This window comes from Pholcus phalangioides, unplaced genomic scaffold, assembly GCF_987345545.1.
Source record: "Pholcus phalangioides strain wild (caught in Gottingen) unplaced genomic scaffold, Ppha-v1.0 ptg000037l_1, whole genome shotgun sequence".
Lineage (NCBI taxonomy): Eukaryota > Metazoa > Arthropoda > Arachnida > Araneae > Pholcidae > Pholcus > Pholcus phalangioides.
The window spans coordinates 1854865-1870089 of record NW_028301624.1 but is presented as its reverse complement, the minus strand read 5'-3'; the positions used below and the strand labels follow the sequence as shown (position 1 = coordinate 1870089).

General features: G+C 38.5%; 1 protein-coding gene across 1 annotated transcript; it reads right to left on the bottom strand.

The window, feature by feature from the left end:
* Positions 1-9729: 9729 nt before the first annotated feature.
* On the bottom strand, positions 9730-14505 carry LOC149065881 (M-phase inducer phosphatase-like). Its single transcript, XM_089253343.1, has one exon. It carries the CDS (start codon positions 14214-14216, stop codon positions 12606-12608), a length of 1611 nt encoding a protein of 536 aa, XP_089109469.1. The 5' UTR covers positions 14217-14505; the 3' UTR covers positions 9730-12605.
* Positions 14506-15225: the final 720 nt, after the last annotated feature.

The following is a 15225-nucleotide window of genomic DNA, read 5'->3' as shown; positions in this document are numbered from 1 at the left end:
TCCAGATCGTTCAAGAGAACCTGCAGCACAGTTTCAGGTCATTCAAGTGGCTCACGTCACAGTTCCAGATTACTCAAGTTATCCGAGCTGCTGTTCAAACTTCACTTAAGTGACCTGTGGCACATTCCTAGATCACTAGAGTAACCTGCGATATTGTTCATCTACACTTAACTGAACTCTGACTCACGGCAGAGTTCTGGACCACTCAAGTGACCATTCCACTCAAGTGTACATTTACATGTCATTCAAATGACCCGCGGCACATTCTGTGATGAGTAAATATATTGCAGCATATTTACAGATCACTGTGGCATAGTTCTAAAGCACACAATCGACCCATGAAACTTTTAAAGATCACTCAAGTAACCTGCGCCACAGTTCAACATTCTTTAAGTGTGCTGCAGCACCTTCCTAGATCATTTAGGTGACCTGCGGAAAATTTACAGATCAGAGTACTCAATTGACCCAGAAATATTTACCGGTCAGCTTCAGTGACCCGCGACACGTTTCAAAATCAATGAAATGGCCCACACTTTACTGAATGTTGAACACCCTTGATGTAACCCCTCCTATAATTACACTACATCCGAAGGATACAACAATTAGAATGACCTGCATATGTTTATGAATGTCTGTTTTTTTTCCAAAGACACATTTTCTTAAAACACATGTGCTAACCTGTGGCCCTCGGACTTATCTCATGTGGTCCAGGACAAATAACAAAACTACACAAGTGGCCCATGAACGATCATCAAATCATTTAAGTGGGACACATTTCCAGATTACTTCAGTGGGTTGCGGCACATTTCTAGATATAAGCTGCCAACAGCATATATTCAGATCACCTAAGTGACCTCAAGCACATTTCCAGATTACTTCAGTGGGTTGCGGCACATTTCTAGATATAAGCTGCCAACAGCATATATTCAGATCACCTAAGTGACCTCAAGCACATTTCCCGATCACTTGAGCGACCAGCGGCAAACCCCCAATTCACTTAAGTGGCACGTAGTTCCGTTGCAGATTACTTTAAGCGGCTGGAGGCACATTTGATCATTTGAGTGGCCCTCTGAACGCTTCGAAATCACTTGAATCACTCGTAGCACACAGATCACCTAATGGACTGCGATACATTAACACTTTAAGTGGAAAGATGCATTTCTATAGATTATTTTAGTGGCGCTCTTGACGCATTTCCAGACCACGAAAGTGGCCCGCTACGCACTTTCAGATAATTCAAGTGACTTGTGGCACATTTCAGATGACTCAAGCGGCCCGCGGCACACTTTCAGACGATCTGAATGACTCGTGGCACATTTCAACTTAACTCAATCTTCCAAAGAGAGTGGGGGCCACTTCATTGATTTGAAAACATGCCGCGGGCCACTTCATTGATTTAAAAACGTGTCGCGGGCCACTTGATTAAGTGATCTAGAACAGCACCGCAGGTTATTTGTGTGATGTGTAAATGTGCTGCGGATCACTCAAGCAATCTGAGAATGCGCAGCGGGCCAATTGAGTGATCGGGAAATTTGCCTCTGGCCGCTCGATTGAAGTAAGAATTCACCGTGAGCTACTTGAGTGATCTGGAAATATGCCGCGTTTCATTTAAATGAGGTATGAATGTGCCGCGAGCAACTTAATTTATTTGTAAGTGTAACAGGGCCACTTGAAGCAGGCAATATTTAGGCCATGAGTTGAGCACATGTATGCTTTAAAATAAGGGGCCGTTCAAGTATTATATCAGCAAATTTTTAGCCATTTTTGACCCCCTGCTTGTCAGAAAAATTCTGACCCTCCCCTGTCAGCAAAATTTCGTCAGCGCTCTGTCCCCTTTCTCCTAACGCATATTGGTTGGATCAGAGACGTACGGAGGTGGAATCTGGGTTTGGGGCCCGTGGTCCCCCCCCCCCCCCAGACGATCAAAAATTTATTTTTAATGCAAAAACTATTTTTTAAAAGAATTAAAATTTCGAAAGAAAATATATTTATGTGTTATAATCAATTTCAATGCTATTTGAAGGCTAAGAACTCAAAATTGCTCAAGAAATTCATTGCGACCCTACCTCTGAGCCAAGGCCGTCTTAAGAACACTATGGGCTCCCGGGCCAAGTGATTTTTCTCAGGCCCCACCTGGAAAATTCTTGAAAATTTCAATCAGTTCTAACTTTCGTGAGGCCCCTCTTCTCATGAGGTGCCCGGGTGGGCCCATGCGTTAAGGCGGCACTGCTCTGAGCCCTTGGTAATCCTTGACCCACGGTAAACATTTGGCCTGTGCGGACCAAATGTAGCCCTGGGGTTATAATGTGGCCTGTCCTTCTCAAACCTAATTTCGTAAAAATGAACCAAGTAGCACATTTACAGATCGCCCAAGTGACCTGTCGCACAATTCCAGACCATTTAAGCGATCCGTGGCACATTTAGAGATCCCTTGAGTGACATGTGACAATTTTAGAGCATTGGTGCGACCACCAGTGCGGTTCTACATCACTGAAGTTATCCGCGGCACATTCCCAGATTACTTAAGTGATCCGCGGCATAATCACTTGTATGACGTGCGACACAGGTCCAGAGCACTTAAGCGGCCCGCGACACATTTCCAGATCACTTGGCTCCGCTAAGTATTTATAGACCCCTAAAGTGTCTGTCTAGGGGACTCAATAGGGAGAATGTTAGTTCAGGTGCCCACAAACTAGTGAAAAGTTTTATTCGTTTTTCGCGCACCGAGTAAGACGCCATTAAGAATATTTCATATTTTTATAAAGAGTGGTTGATGACGTAAGCATCATCCAAACCTCCCTCTCCCTTGTCATCAAATCGGAAATCCCCCCATCGATGCTGACGTAATACTTGAATGACTCTCAAATATAAAGATACCCGAAAGTTATTTTCTGAAGCTTAAAAAAAAAATGGGTTCCGTTTTCTCCCCTTCCTGTAAAACCAGACGTGGCTCAGGCTCTGTCACCTAAAGCAACACCCCCATACATATGACGGGACCCGGCTTTAGGCAACACCCCCATAGATAAGGGGGTGTTGCCTAAAGCCGGGTTTTCCTAGAAACAGGTTTTTTGTGTCGCGTGCAACGTGAATTACCCAGCGCGACACGCCGTCCATTCACCAATAAGAAAAGCAGTACGACTGTTTTCCTACAGAGCGCAATACGGCTCACGACAGCGCTTTACGTCGGACGTGATTGGCCGACTGCTTCTGGAGGAGTTAAGCGTCGTTGTGACACGCGTTTCAGCGATCTTCTCTTTATTTTGGTGTTGTGTTCTATTTCCTTTCCCTTCAAAACCGGAGCATTCAGCCGATAGGGTAACTGACGTCAGGGTCATATACTATATAGCCGTCCTGAGCTGATGCGTCATGCTTGGAAAACCGGGGCTAACGAGAAAGAGTCTTTCTCGTTAGCCCCGTGGAAAACACAAATGCGTAACGTGCTTATGTAACACATTTCTCGCGACGCGAAATGGTCCAGTCCAGTTCGGTTCACGCGGCGCAAAAAGCCTACTCCCAAGAAAACCCGGCTTCAGGGATGAACGCTCGTTACGGGATCCCAGAAGAGAGAAACCTATAGTCTCACGGAATCTCGTGTGTGGATGGATGAAGAGCCTGTTCTTCCACCCTCGTTTTTGCCTTCTTATTTAAGGCAACGGATCTAGATTCGCTTTCCCCACCGAACTTCAGTTTTTAGCACTTTGACTACGGCGCAGCGGCGAAAGGATACGCTTGTGGTCGTCCACTCTCCAGTGGAGCTGAATTTTTTTTTCTTTCTTCTTTTATAGTAGCGAGTTGTGATGTGAATAAAACACGTCAAAAAGGGAGGGAAAGCAGTGAAAAGCCGGTTTCTCGGAATTTTCAGTGTAAACATAAGGAGGGGGGGGGGGATAAAATAGGAATAGTAGGAGAGAATTGGGGTAAAAAAGGACGATTGCGGTGAAAGTAGGAAAATAGGAGGACATTTCTAAAAAATAGGAGCGCTGCGAGGTCTGCGTCTTAAAGCATAAGCCCACCCGGGCACCTCAAGCAGGCATTCACTTTAAAGGGAGAAAGGCTTTTTCGTGAATATAAAAACACTTTTCTCTACAAGAAAATCTACAAAAACACAGGTTTTTGGTGTTCCAAATTCTTTCTTGCAGTAGTTTATTCATTAATGCTGCATTAAATTTGAGAGATTAGGTGAAAAAAAAAATAGGTGATATGAAAATATGTACTTAATAATTAACAAGATTTGTTTTAATTAATAAGCAGTCAGTTAATTTTAATCAAAAAATCCGATTTTAATAAAAACAAATCAATTTTTTGATTTTTTAAAAAATCGATTGCTCCCTGCTCCTGGTCAGATTAAATGTCATAAAACATCACATTCCGATATTTCCACAACCAGCTTATTCTCCTTGATCTTGTGTGACCCACACACATGACTTTTCCCTTTTTTCCTCAGATAAAGAATTAGCTTAAGGGGCAACGACTCTCAAGTTCCGAAGGCGACGAAGGCACTAGAGAATGTGGCAAAAGGAGGCTCGCAAAATCCTAATTTACATCTTTGTATGAGCAATGACAAAAAATACATAATTGCACAGAGTAGTTACTGCAAAGGAAACACTTAGGTTTTTGAAATAAATAGGTTCCGTTTTCATAAAAATGCTTCCGTGATAAAATGTGTCTCGGAACGTTTTGGACGTAGTAGTGTAATAGGGGGAAAATACATTGAAATTCTACTCAAAAGGGTGCCAAAAATGGGCGTTATTTCCACCTGGAGGGAATTGGAACTGAAAACATGGCAGTAATGGCTAGAGATGCACGGATTAGTCTGAAGACACGGAATGCAGAGAGCATTTTTTCCTTCTGATATGTGAGGTGGTAGAACAGAAAAGTTTGGGAAATGGTTACAGACAATCATATTACTCTTACAGGATCACACTACTAGTGTCATAGAAATATTTTTAAATGGTACAAGGTGTGAAACTATTGTGTTGTGGCATGCTCTGATCTCAACCTAATCTGCACATCTAAGTCCAACAGATAAGCTCTTTACAGTATAGTAAAAAAAATTATTCTACTTACTGAGATCCAAATATACATCTCAAGTGGACAATGTGTTAGTACTACAGAACTGACGATTTTCCTTGACAATATACCATAGAAATGTAGTTGTCCAGTATAATACTGAGACATTAACTTGCCCAGAGCAACGTTTCTCTAAACTTTTAGATCCAATGATCAGTATATATGAAACAATTTATAACCAAAACCATTCAGCCATCCCATAAAGGCGACTACGCCCCAAAGCAGAATATGTCGCAGAACAATCAGTGCTACTGCAGAACAATCTGAAAGAATTTTAAGGAAAATGTAGAAAACAATATTTTGGGGGAATTTTTATTGCAGAACATTTCCTGTCAACCGAGAGCTCATTGCAGAACAATGCCAAAAATTTTCAGCTTTAGGGCAGAAAATTTACTAAAGAAACTACTTAACTGCAAGTTTGACAAGCAAAATTGGAAGTATGGACCACTCAAGTATGTTGCACCAGTCTTTAGTCCTCAGTGTGCTCTACCAACACCTTCTATAGCAGAAAGCCTCTGCACGAAGCTTTGGCATCACTGAAGTCGTCCATTTCACCTGTAGCCATTGGATATAGCAGGCCGACATATGCAAAATCTTTACTTTTTTTTTGCAATATATCAAATGACTAAAGGTGAAATGGATGACTTCATTGACGTCACGAGCTTCGCAAAGAAGCTTTCTGCTATAGACGGTGCTGGTTATACTTAGTGTTGATATTTCTTGTTGACAATCTTACTTCCGTACAAAAAAGTATAACAGCAGCCAATCAAACACATCATTCCCTGAGCTCTACATATTCCAAGTAGTACAAACAGATTGAACATGCATGCCTGTCAAGCTTGAAGTTATGCGTGTAGCTGCCTCTTAAAAACTCAAAAAAAAACCCCAAAAAAACACTGCAATAGTTCAATAAACTCTGGCGGTAAAAAAGCCTACCGTTTCTCTTCGAAGGCATCCGAGCAATATTATTCCTAGGTAGCACATCAGTACAAGGATTTATACAATAAGTTAATGTAACTCATATTATAAGAATAAATAGATACACCGATTTATTTGAAGTTGTGTGAACAAATTTACATACTTTTGAATTGCACAACCTTCATTGCTCTTTCTCTCTCATCAACGATATGTAATTTATGTTGAAAGGTAAATACTGATACAAAAATTTTGAGAATTCACACATAAAAATTACTTTTTGCGCATTCATGCTTGATAATATGTTGTACAAGAAAAAATAAGCTTATGATGAGAATATTATAATACAATGGTAATGCCAATTGCACTGTGTGGGAGAATAAATGTTTTGTATACACTTACAATATATTATATGTACAAAAAGGTTATCTTTTTATGATATGTACTCAGAAACTAAAATCATTTTCTTTCCTCTCAAGCAATATTATTCCTGAAAATTGTTGCTCAATCCGTTTTTTTTCTTCAATTGAAGAAAAACGACATCTACCTTCCATCGAAGAACAAAGGAACAGGAATTTTAAGCATCAATTTTTCAAGGAATAGCTCGCAAAAAAACGTATGATAAAAATTATTTAAAACACTTGAGAAAAAAACTTTTTAGCTCCAACAGAAAAGAAAATCCTCATTTGAACTTATGCCCAATTACCATGCAAAAATTATTAATATCTACAATTAAAATCTATAGACTCGTAAAATGACCTGAAACACAGCAATCATGCATATGGAGAAAAGCTTGGGATTAAACGTTTCTTTTAAATTGGAGAATCTACATTTTTCGCCAAAAAGGAAACAAGTATTTTTACGTTCTCAAAACCATTTCGTCTCTCGATACCATAATGACCTACAAGTAAATGTGATCCAAGCAATCCACAAAAAATTATTCTCGATCAAGGTCTGTAAAAACTACATTAATTGGAAATGGAAAATGTATCAGAAGCCTATGCAGATCCAGGGCTATTTCCCAAGGAGGGCGAATTCGACTGCATGTTCGATATTTCTGGATCATGGGATGACTGGCCGACTTGATATGCTTTGGGGGAAACTTTCTTTGGGAAAAAAAAAAAATCAGGGAATCAAACTGAATAATCATAATAAGAACATTGAAGTAAATCCCAACAAATAGTAGCATAGCCGCCAACTTTGGAGAATGAGAATAAGGGAAATTTTCATGCAGATCAGAAATTTATACAAAAACTATTCATGGACAAATATAAAAAAGATTTTTTAAAAAAAGTGATTTCTCATTAAGAAAAGTAAAATTTCAGGGATTCCCCTTTGGAAAAATGTAGACGTCATGCCTAGCCAACATCACATACCAAAAAAGTCTCCAATTATCGCCCAAAAGCAGGTTAAATAACCTGTCGTTACAAATCAAAATCAAGCTAACAAATAATTGACCATCAGGCTTGAAAACCAGATACAGTCATCCAGGACGCGGTTCATCTCACTGATTAGACAGAGAAGCTGAAATGATGGTGGCTATGGTCTTTTCCTTGCAAAACTGAAACATTTACTCGTGAGATTTGGGGCAATAGTGACAATTTACTTCATGCATGTGATGCCATCTTTTTTTTGGGGGAAACACGGATGACAAACTTTTTTTCTCGGATCAATTCTTAGGGAATAATTTTCTTCAAAAGCAAGGATTTTGGCCAACCACTGACAAAATTTGCATAACCATTTCAGGGGGGGGGGGAGTAGAAATTTATAGCCCTGGCAGCTGTGTAATAAATACCATGTTAACGTGTAGCATATTAATAATCTTAAAGCATAAAATTAAAAAATTATTGACAAAATTCGCACTTATAAATCCATATCGCAGAAGAAATTCAGGTTTGAATGCAGTGTCTTGTATGCTCTAATGAGCGAATAACAAATACCGAAATTTATGTTAATACACAGCATATTAATCATCTTAAAGCATGAAATTACAAAATTTGAAATAAAATTTTGACAAATTTCATTCATAAACCCACATCGCAGAAGAATAAAGGTTTGAATGCAGTGTTTTGCCCGCTCTAACGAATCACCAATATATAATGTCAACCCAAGACATTTACTTTAGTAACCCAGTGGGTTGGCATCACTACCAATCAACAAGCGATTGATTTATTAACTGTTTGGCTTGCCAATCCCATAAATCATAAATTTGTTTTTGTCTGCTATGTGGTTTGATTGAAATGATGCCAAATACCTCTCAGTGCAAGTAAAAATTGGCGAACAAACATGGAATTTCAGACAGCATTTCATTCTCATAATGACGGAATTTGAAAGATATATACATTGGAATAATTTACAAATAATATTTATCGTTTTAATCACCATACTCTTGTATTGCAGTTGAAAGGATCTTGGAATATTTCATTATCTCGTTCACATTGGCCACCGTTTCACCAGTGACATCTTCAAGAGTCAACAACCTTGAGTTTACCATTTGATTTTTTGAAGATTTTTCTCACTAAGGCTAGAATTACACTATAAAAGTTTTATCAAAGTTTTTATAAAACTTGAAAATGAAAACCAATACGTGTATTTGTTATATTTGAGCAAATGTAACCAATAGGTTGTTTTTCAAGTTTTGTAAAAGTTCTTTTATCAAACTTTTACAGTGAAATCCCAGTCTAACACAGTTAAGGTAATTCACAGCCAAAATCGTTTCCGCCATAATAGACCTACTAAAGATAGCCACACAAAATCTTACTATATTTCAATACTCTTTTGCATATATTTTATTTGGCCCTGAGCCAAATAGGGGGTGGGGGGCACAAAAAAAAAAACACACTTATTTTACATATTTCTTAAGAGAGTTTGACAGTTTCTTGTTTGAAATACTCTACAAAATGAGAGTTGGGGGCCACCAGCTTTGTTTTTCTGAGCATAACCCTTTCGGGGGGCTTCAAGAAAAAGTTTGCAACAGGGCCCAGAAAAGGCGTGTCACGGACATGTGGTTGTCACAAGTTGGGGATAGAAAATCAAGAAATACTGATGCCATGAATCAGAAAGTTCTCTTTCGACCAATCACATTTGGAAGCAAAAAATTTGGTGACTATTTCCATTTCCTGTATTGGTAGACGTATAATGACAATTTCCAAAATAAAAAATTTACTACAGACTCAAATTATGTTATGACACAAATTTTTAAGTCACCATATGTAACCCAGGATTCGTCGAGCAGTGCTCTTTGGCGCAGAATCGTTCTTAGTTAAAAAAACCTTTCCACTGCAACTAAAAACTGACCCCATTGACATTAAAATTCTTTTATCAAAAAAAGTTTTCGGAATTTATTTCACCATGTCTACCAACGGGGGGGGGGGGGGAAATGGTTACCAGAAATACTTTAAAAAATATGCTTGGTTGATATGAAATTCGGCTAGCGTCCTAACTTCTTTCTCAATTTATCAAGCCCCAGTTATACAATTAAATTTCCTTTCAGGTTTGAATCAAAAATTAGAGAAAAAATAACACTATCAAACAAATCGGTAATTGACAAAAAATAAATACATAAATTGGTCAAACTCAAGGTAACAAAATACAATTCTTGCCGTTTTTGATCTTCGGAAAAAGAAAAAAAGTACAAACATCTGCAGATTCCCATTGGAACCCTGAAAAATTTTTTGTTAACATTTCCCCAGATGTTCAGTGCCATGGTGTTAACAATTAGAAGGGGGTCTTGGATCCGGGGGGGGGGGGGGGGGGGGGAAGAATCATCAGATCTTTGCCGCAAGTCTCTTGCTAGATATAAAATTCTCGAGAATAATCTTTAGGAGAATATTCTATGGAAATAGTATATATTATAAATATATATATATACTTGAAAATATTCTCTGGAAGGACTAGTTTTACAAATTACTGGGGAATATCCTTATCGAAAATAATAAGAATTATTCTCAAGTTATTTATAATGGTCCTTCCAGAGAATATTCTCCTCGATGAGAATATATTCTTCAGTTATTTATATTAGTCCTTTCAGAGAGTATTCTCAAGAATATTGACAACATGCATTATAATAAATATCTATAAATAATTTGAAAATAATTCTGATTATTTTACGATAAGAATATTCTCTAATAATTTATAATAGTCCAAGAGGATATTCTCTGTTCCCTCATCTCTCTTCATGTCAAGAAGACGGGGAATATTGAAGTTTATAGCCCACAATATTAAAGTTTGAAAGCACGAAAACAAAACCAACATGGTTGAATTGCACAACTTTTAACAAGAAATACGAGTGATAACAGAATTTAAGCGAATGTACATTGAAGAAAACAACAGTTCTGTATCTTCTTAGAATGAAGGTGATTGTATAATAGTTTCCTTAATCAATTGATTGAGTTTCACTCTTTGCTTTGAACTAATTCCTGAAAATTTATCTAACTTTAAAATAATTTTTTAAGGTTTTAATCATAAGGTTTCTAAAATCTTCATAACCAAACGTTTAAAACCTCTCATGACCACAGGAGAATATTCTCAAACTAAAAGTTGTCATTCGGGATGATTATGCTAAAAATTGATTTATATTTCATAATATAAACAAAACTAGAAAAAAGATTTGAATTATTCAAAATAAAAATGAATATTCTTGACTATTCTCCAATTTTTACATCCAGGAGAATATTATCACCTCGCATCTCTCTTGCATTTGTGAATTTTCATATGGAAGGTGGTTTTCAATAGAACTTGATGTATCAAAAAAATACTTGGATGCCAGTCAAATTTCTAAGGAGCTAAGCACGATTTACTCAAGAAAAGCGAACTTTTCTTTCAGGCTTTTCCAGGACACACACATATATATATAATGGCACTTTCTCACATTGAAATAGGCTGCAATGAAACAAGAATTTTTTGCCATCTCCATATGCCAATCTAGCAATCGCAAGCAGAGAATGTCAGGTGCTAATAGTTGGTTTCTAGTCGCTATGGCGACCTAGCACCTGGGCAGAGATTTGTATGGTCCTGCTTTTGTGAGAATAGTCATTAATTTTTTGGAAAGTGAAATAATATAGTTAATCTATCACAAAAGAAATGAAATACAAAATTTATTGTCTCGTTAATTTTAATTTTGTGAAGGGTCCATTTTTCGGATCCAGAATTTTGAGAAGGGGCCGGAAACTGGACACAAATTTCGGCTGGATAGACCCCCTGCTGGGATTTCTCAGGCCCTGGTTTTCATGGGAGAGGTGGCGATAAATTTCTCTATGTAAGGTACCAAGGAAGTTGATGTGTGGTCAACAGTTCACTTCTCCCACTTTTGGCACACTCTTAGTATTCAAAACCTTGATTTTTGCAATCACACAGCCATCAACCTTTGAGTATAAAAATTTGGATTCCCAAAGAAGAGTCCTCGGCTGACTGGAAATGTTGTGCAGTGAAAACTTCAGCAGAGGAATATGGACGAGGTGCATATGGTTTAGTAGTTGAAAAAAATTTCCATAATACGGTTTTATACATTGTTCTTTAGATTCTTCCAGGTTGTGCTGCAGTAACATTGATTTTTCCGCAACGTAGGTCAGATTTTTACATGTTTTGCTTTTGGGATATTGTCACATGGATCCGAATTCCTTACAAACCTATCTAGACAAATACAAAAGGGATTTTTGTAAATAAAATAGGGATTTTTCATGAAGAAAAGTAATTTTAGAATTTTTCCCCCTTGCAAAAACGTGATATTTTGCAAGCCATTGCTAATTAGCGCCAAGTCGGCAATCATCACCAACCAGTAGGTTACCTGTCACTATTTATTACTGCACCCAAATCAAATCCCGCCAACAAAAAAAAAAATAATCTTCATTGGGCCAGAAACAGGACAGACTAGACTCAATGGGGCACATGGTCACAGCAGATACAAATCACCTCGTTAATTTCAGATGTCGAAAGGACAAATTGATGTTGGCTGTTTAATGAATTTCATCTCCACACCCGCCTCAAAAATGAATTTTTCTTGTGATTTGATGCAAAGGTGGCGATTTACTTTACGCCTGCGATATTGTTTTGGGAATAAAAACAAAAGTGGGAGAGACTGTCGTTTTTCCCAACAAATTCTTTAGGAATAATTTTCTTCCCCAAAAGTAGGGATTTTTCAGTCAAAATTCAGGAAATATAAGAATTTTTCGGGAGTCTGGAATTGAAATTTGGGAGATGTGATATGGCACTGGCTGTCCGTAACTTTATTTCTCCTGATTAAAAGCGGCAAGAACTTTAGTTATCGTATATCAATTTTTAAGAAAAACAAATTATTTTGTAACCAATACTAAAACACATCAGCAAACGTTGCTTTACATCTTCACACATAACATTCGGTAAAACAAGAATCAAAATAATAAAACATACCAATATCAATGTGAAATTTTGTCAACATGAAATACAGAACAGTACCGCTATGAAAAAAAAAATCTTTACTACACCCGATCTCGAATAAAGAAAAAAATCATATCAAAAATATTTACAAAATTTAAACGATAAACACGGGCACCGTTCAAAAGACGACAAAGAAATGAATTTGTTTTTTAAAATAATAGTTCATATCTGTAAAATATGAAATCAAATGGTAAAAAAAAATGTTTCTAAAATTTTAAATTTGATCGAACTTTGGGTCTAATTTTTGAGTCACCGCCCCACGATTTGGATTTTGAGCGAAATTGTCTTAATTCTGATGAGTGATCCTTGTGTAGCATGGGTTTGTAGTCCTGCGGGTTGCAGAATTCCTTGAACGATTCGAAAAATGCTTTGTACCCGCCGTCGAGGATATACACTTCGGGATGATGAAGGTAAGGGTACTCGTTCATTTCTCTGTCCTTGCTACGGAGATAGCGCAGCAGTTTCGGAGCTCTCTCGGAAGAGAACTCGCAGTGGAAAATTATAACATTATGGTCCTCGTTCTCACCCGCGCGAGGTTTGCCGCTCAGCAATGATGAGTAAATATCCTCCCGAGTGTAAATGTTTCTAGCTCCGCATATGTGCCCCCCATCAAATTCGTATGGATACCGACAATCAACGACAGTAAAACTCTTCACTGAATCATCATATTCGCCTCTGAGAAGATTCATCAGCGTTTCCGGAGTTATGCTCTTCAAGTCCGGATGTCTGCCACTGATAACTGGGAGTAGATATTGCTTCGTGCCATCCCCGACGAGGTCTGGATCGGATTCGATCTTCTGAACTGCTCTCATGATATTCGTCGCAGCAGTCTCAGAGTAACAACGGTACAAAGGTGATCGATTCACGTCAGAGAACGAATTAGGCACTGAAATGGTCGGAGAACTCTTCCGTCTTTTACCGTGCAGTGGCGTAAGTCTACTATAGTCTAAGGGCTCCGGTCTCTTGAAAGTTACCTTCACAGCTATGTCGCCCAGCGTATCTTCTTCTTCCGACCGTTCTCTGGGTTTCATCGGTAGTACAACAGCAACCTTGCTAGAGTTGCCAGAAACATCACTGGATCTTCTTTCGACAACCGACATGCAACGCCGTAGAGTAGGGCCAGTTTTTTTAATGTGACAATCGTCTTTCGAGTATTTACCGAAACACTTATTGGCGGACTCTTTCAATGGTTCTTTCAATAACTGAGTCATCGTAACCGATAAGTTCATCTCTCCGTCCTCTTCCCCGACGAATCTCTCAAGGGCGAAAAATCCATCGTCGTCCTCGACTTCATCATCCGCGAACAGCGAGCTGTGGATGCTGGGTACCGAACTCTGGCTCGGAAAAGATTGCAAAGAGCGTCTCTCGCCGACCGAATTGTAACCGCTTTCCTGCGACGCAGACAGTACATCATCTTCCTGGGAAGACATTCTGGTGCAGCGCAGTACGGAGCTCATAGGAGATTCTTCGGGGCCATCACCGCCAGGGCTACCGAGCGAGTTCTCCTTATCGTGACTAGAATAACGACCCATGTACTTTCTATGCAATGATCTCTGCCTCATGATGTTCTTGCTGTCCCTCAAGACATTCTCCTGGATCATTGGGGAGTCTATGGAGAGTGGGGAGTCCGTGACACTCATCCGTCCAGTTGAACCTTTGGACCACGATATCCTCCTAGTGGGGGTGTCCGGCAACTCCGTGGATAAGACGCTGAGATTTCTTGCGAGATCCGTGACGGGCGACATCCCGTCAATCATGTTACTAACTGGAAGATCAATCGACAAATCAAAGTCCAATTTCGGATGATTAGAATTCATCTTGAATAGAGATCAATCAATTACACCTCATGCATAAAAATTTGTCTCGGGAGAAAGTCCACCGCGCCTCTTTCACAGTTCTCCCTTATATCATAAAAGTTTCTTTGTATAAAAACAATGGAGTAAATAACATCATAATGTGATCGCGACATCTATGTGACGCGACATGATCAAAAAAAGACCGAGGGTATAAATTCCACAAAAATAAAAAAAACTCTCTGATATCATTGAAATGGCAAGAACGTCAGCCATTCGCTTCCCCCGGCGTCACTCCTTTTGTGAGAAAAGACTCGTTCGCGTTGTTGCCAACTAATGAAAAAAATTTTTTTTTGAGTTTAGCGGGTTATCGATTCAAAGGTCTTACTCGATTACGCATGAAAATAAGGTAAACTGATTTTTTAATATTTAAATAAATAATAAAACTCAAATCAGAAAATTTTCGCATATAAATTATTTTACGATCCAATTTTTTCAACACATTTTGGGCTTTCAAAAATGGTTTGAATTTTTTTTTTTCGTATATGTACAATGACCATACGTCCCGTATTATTCGGGACAGTCCCGGTATTTTTGGTTGTCCTGACTTTTTGTCAAAAGTGTCCCGGTTTTTCCGGTATTTTACACGAAGCCTACTTAAATTTTTATTCTTTATTGAAGTCAAAGATTGAAATTATTTTTCAACTAATAAATTATATTATGATAATTACAACTATAAATCAGAATATTAATCTCCCACATTTTTGTCTTGGTGAACGTTTTTTTTTTCATGAAATTGATTTTAATCCACTGCAATTTGCAGTAACGCTTCATTTCTGCCATTGTGATTTTTCAGTAATTTCACCAATATTTGGCAACTTTGTTCGGTTTCGGTGTCATTTTTTTTTTGGCGATAATTGGCGATGTCCAGTATTTTCCCGTGGCCGCTGTGGTGGTCGAGTGGTCATAGAGACGGACTCGCATCGCGGGGACCCGGGTTCGAGCAGGGCCGTCTCTATTCTACCTGGATAGT

Coding starts and splice junctions, on each gene's coding strand:
- LOC149065881 (XM_089253343.1), bottom strand. CDS start 14,216: ATGAATTCTAATCATCCGAAATTGGACTTTGATTTGTCGATTGATCTT.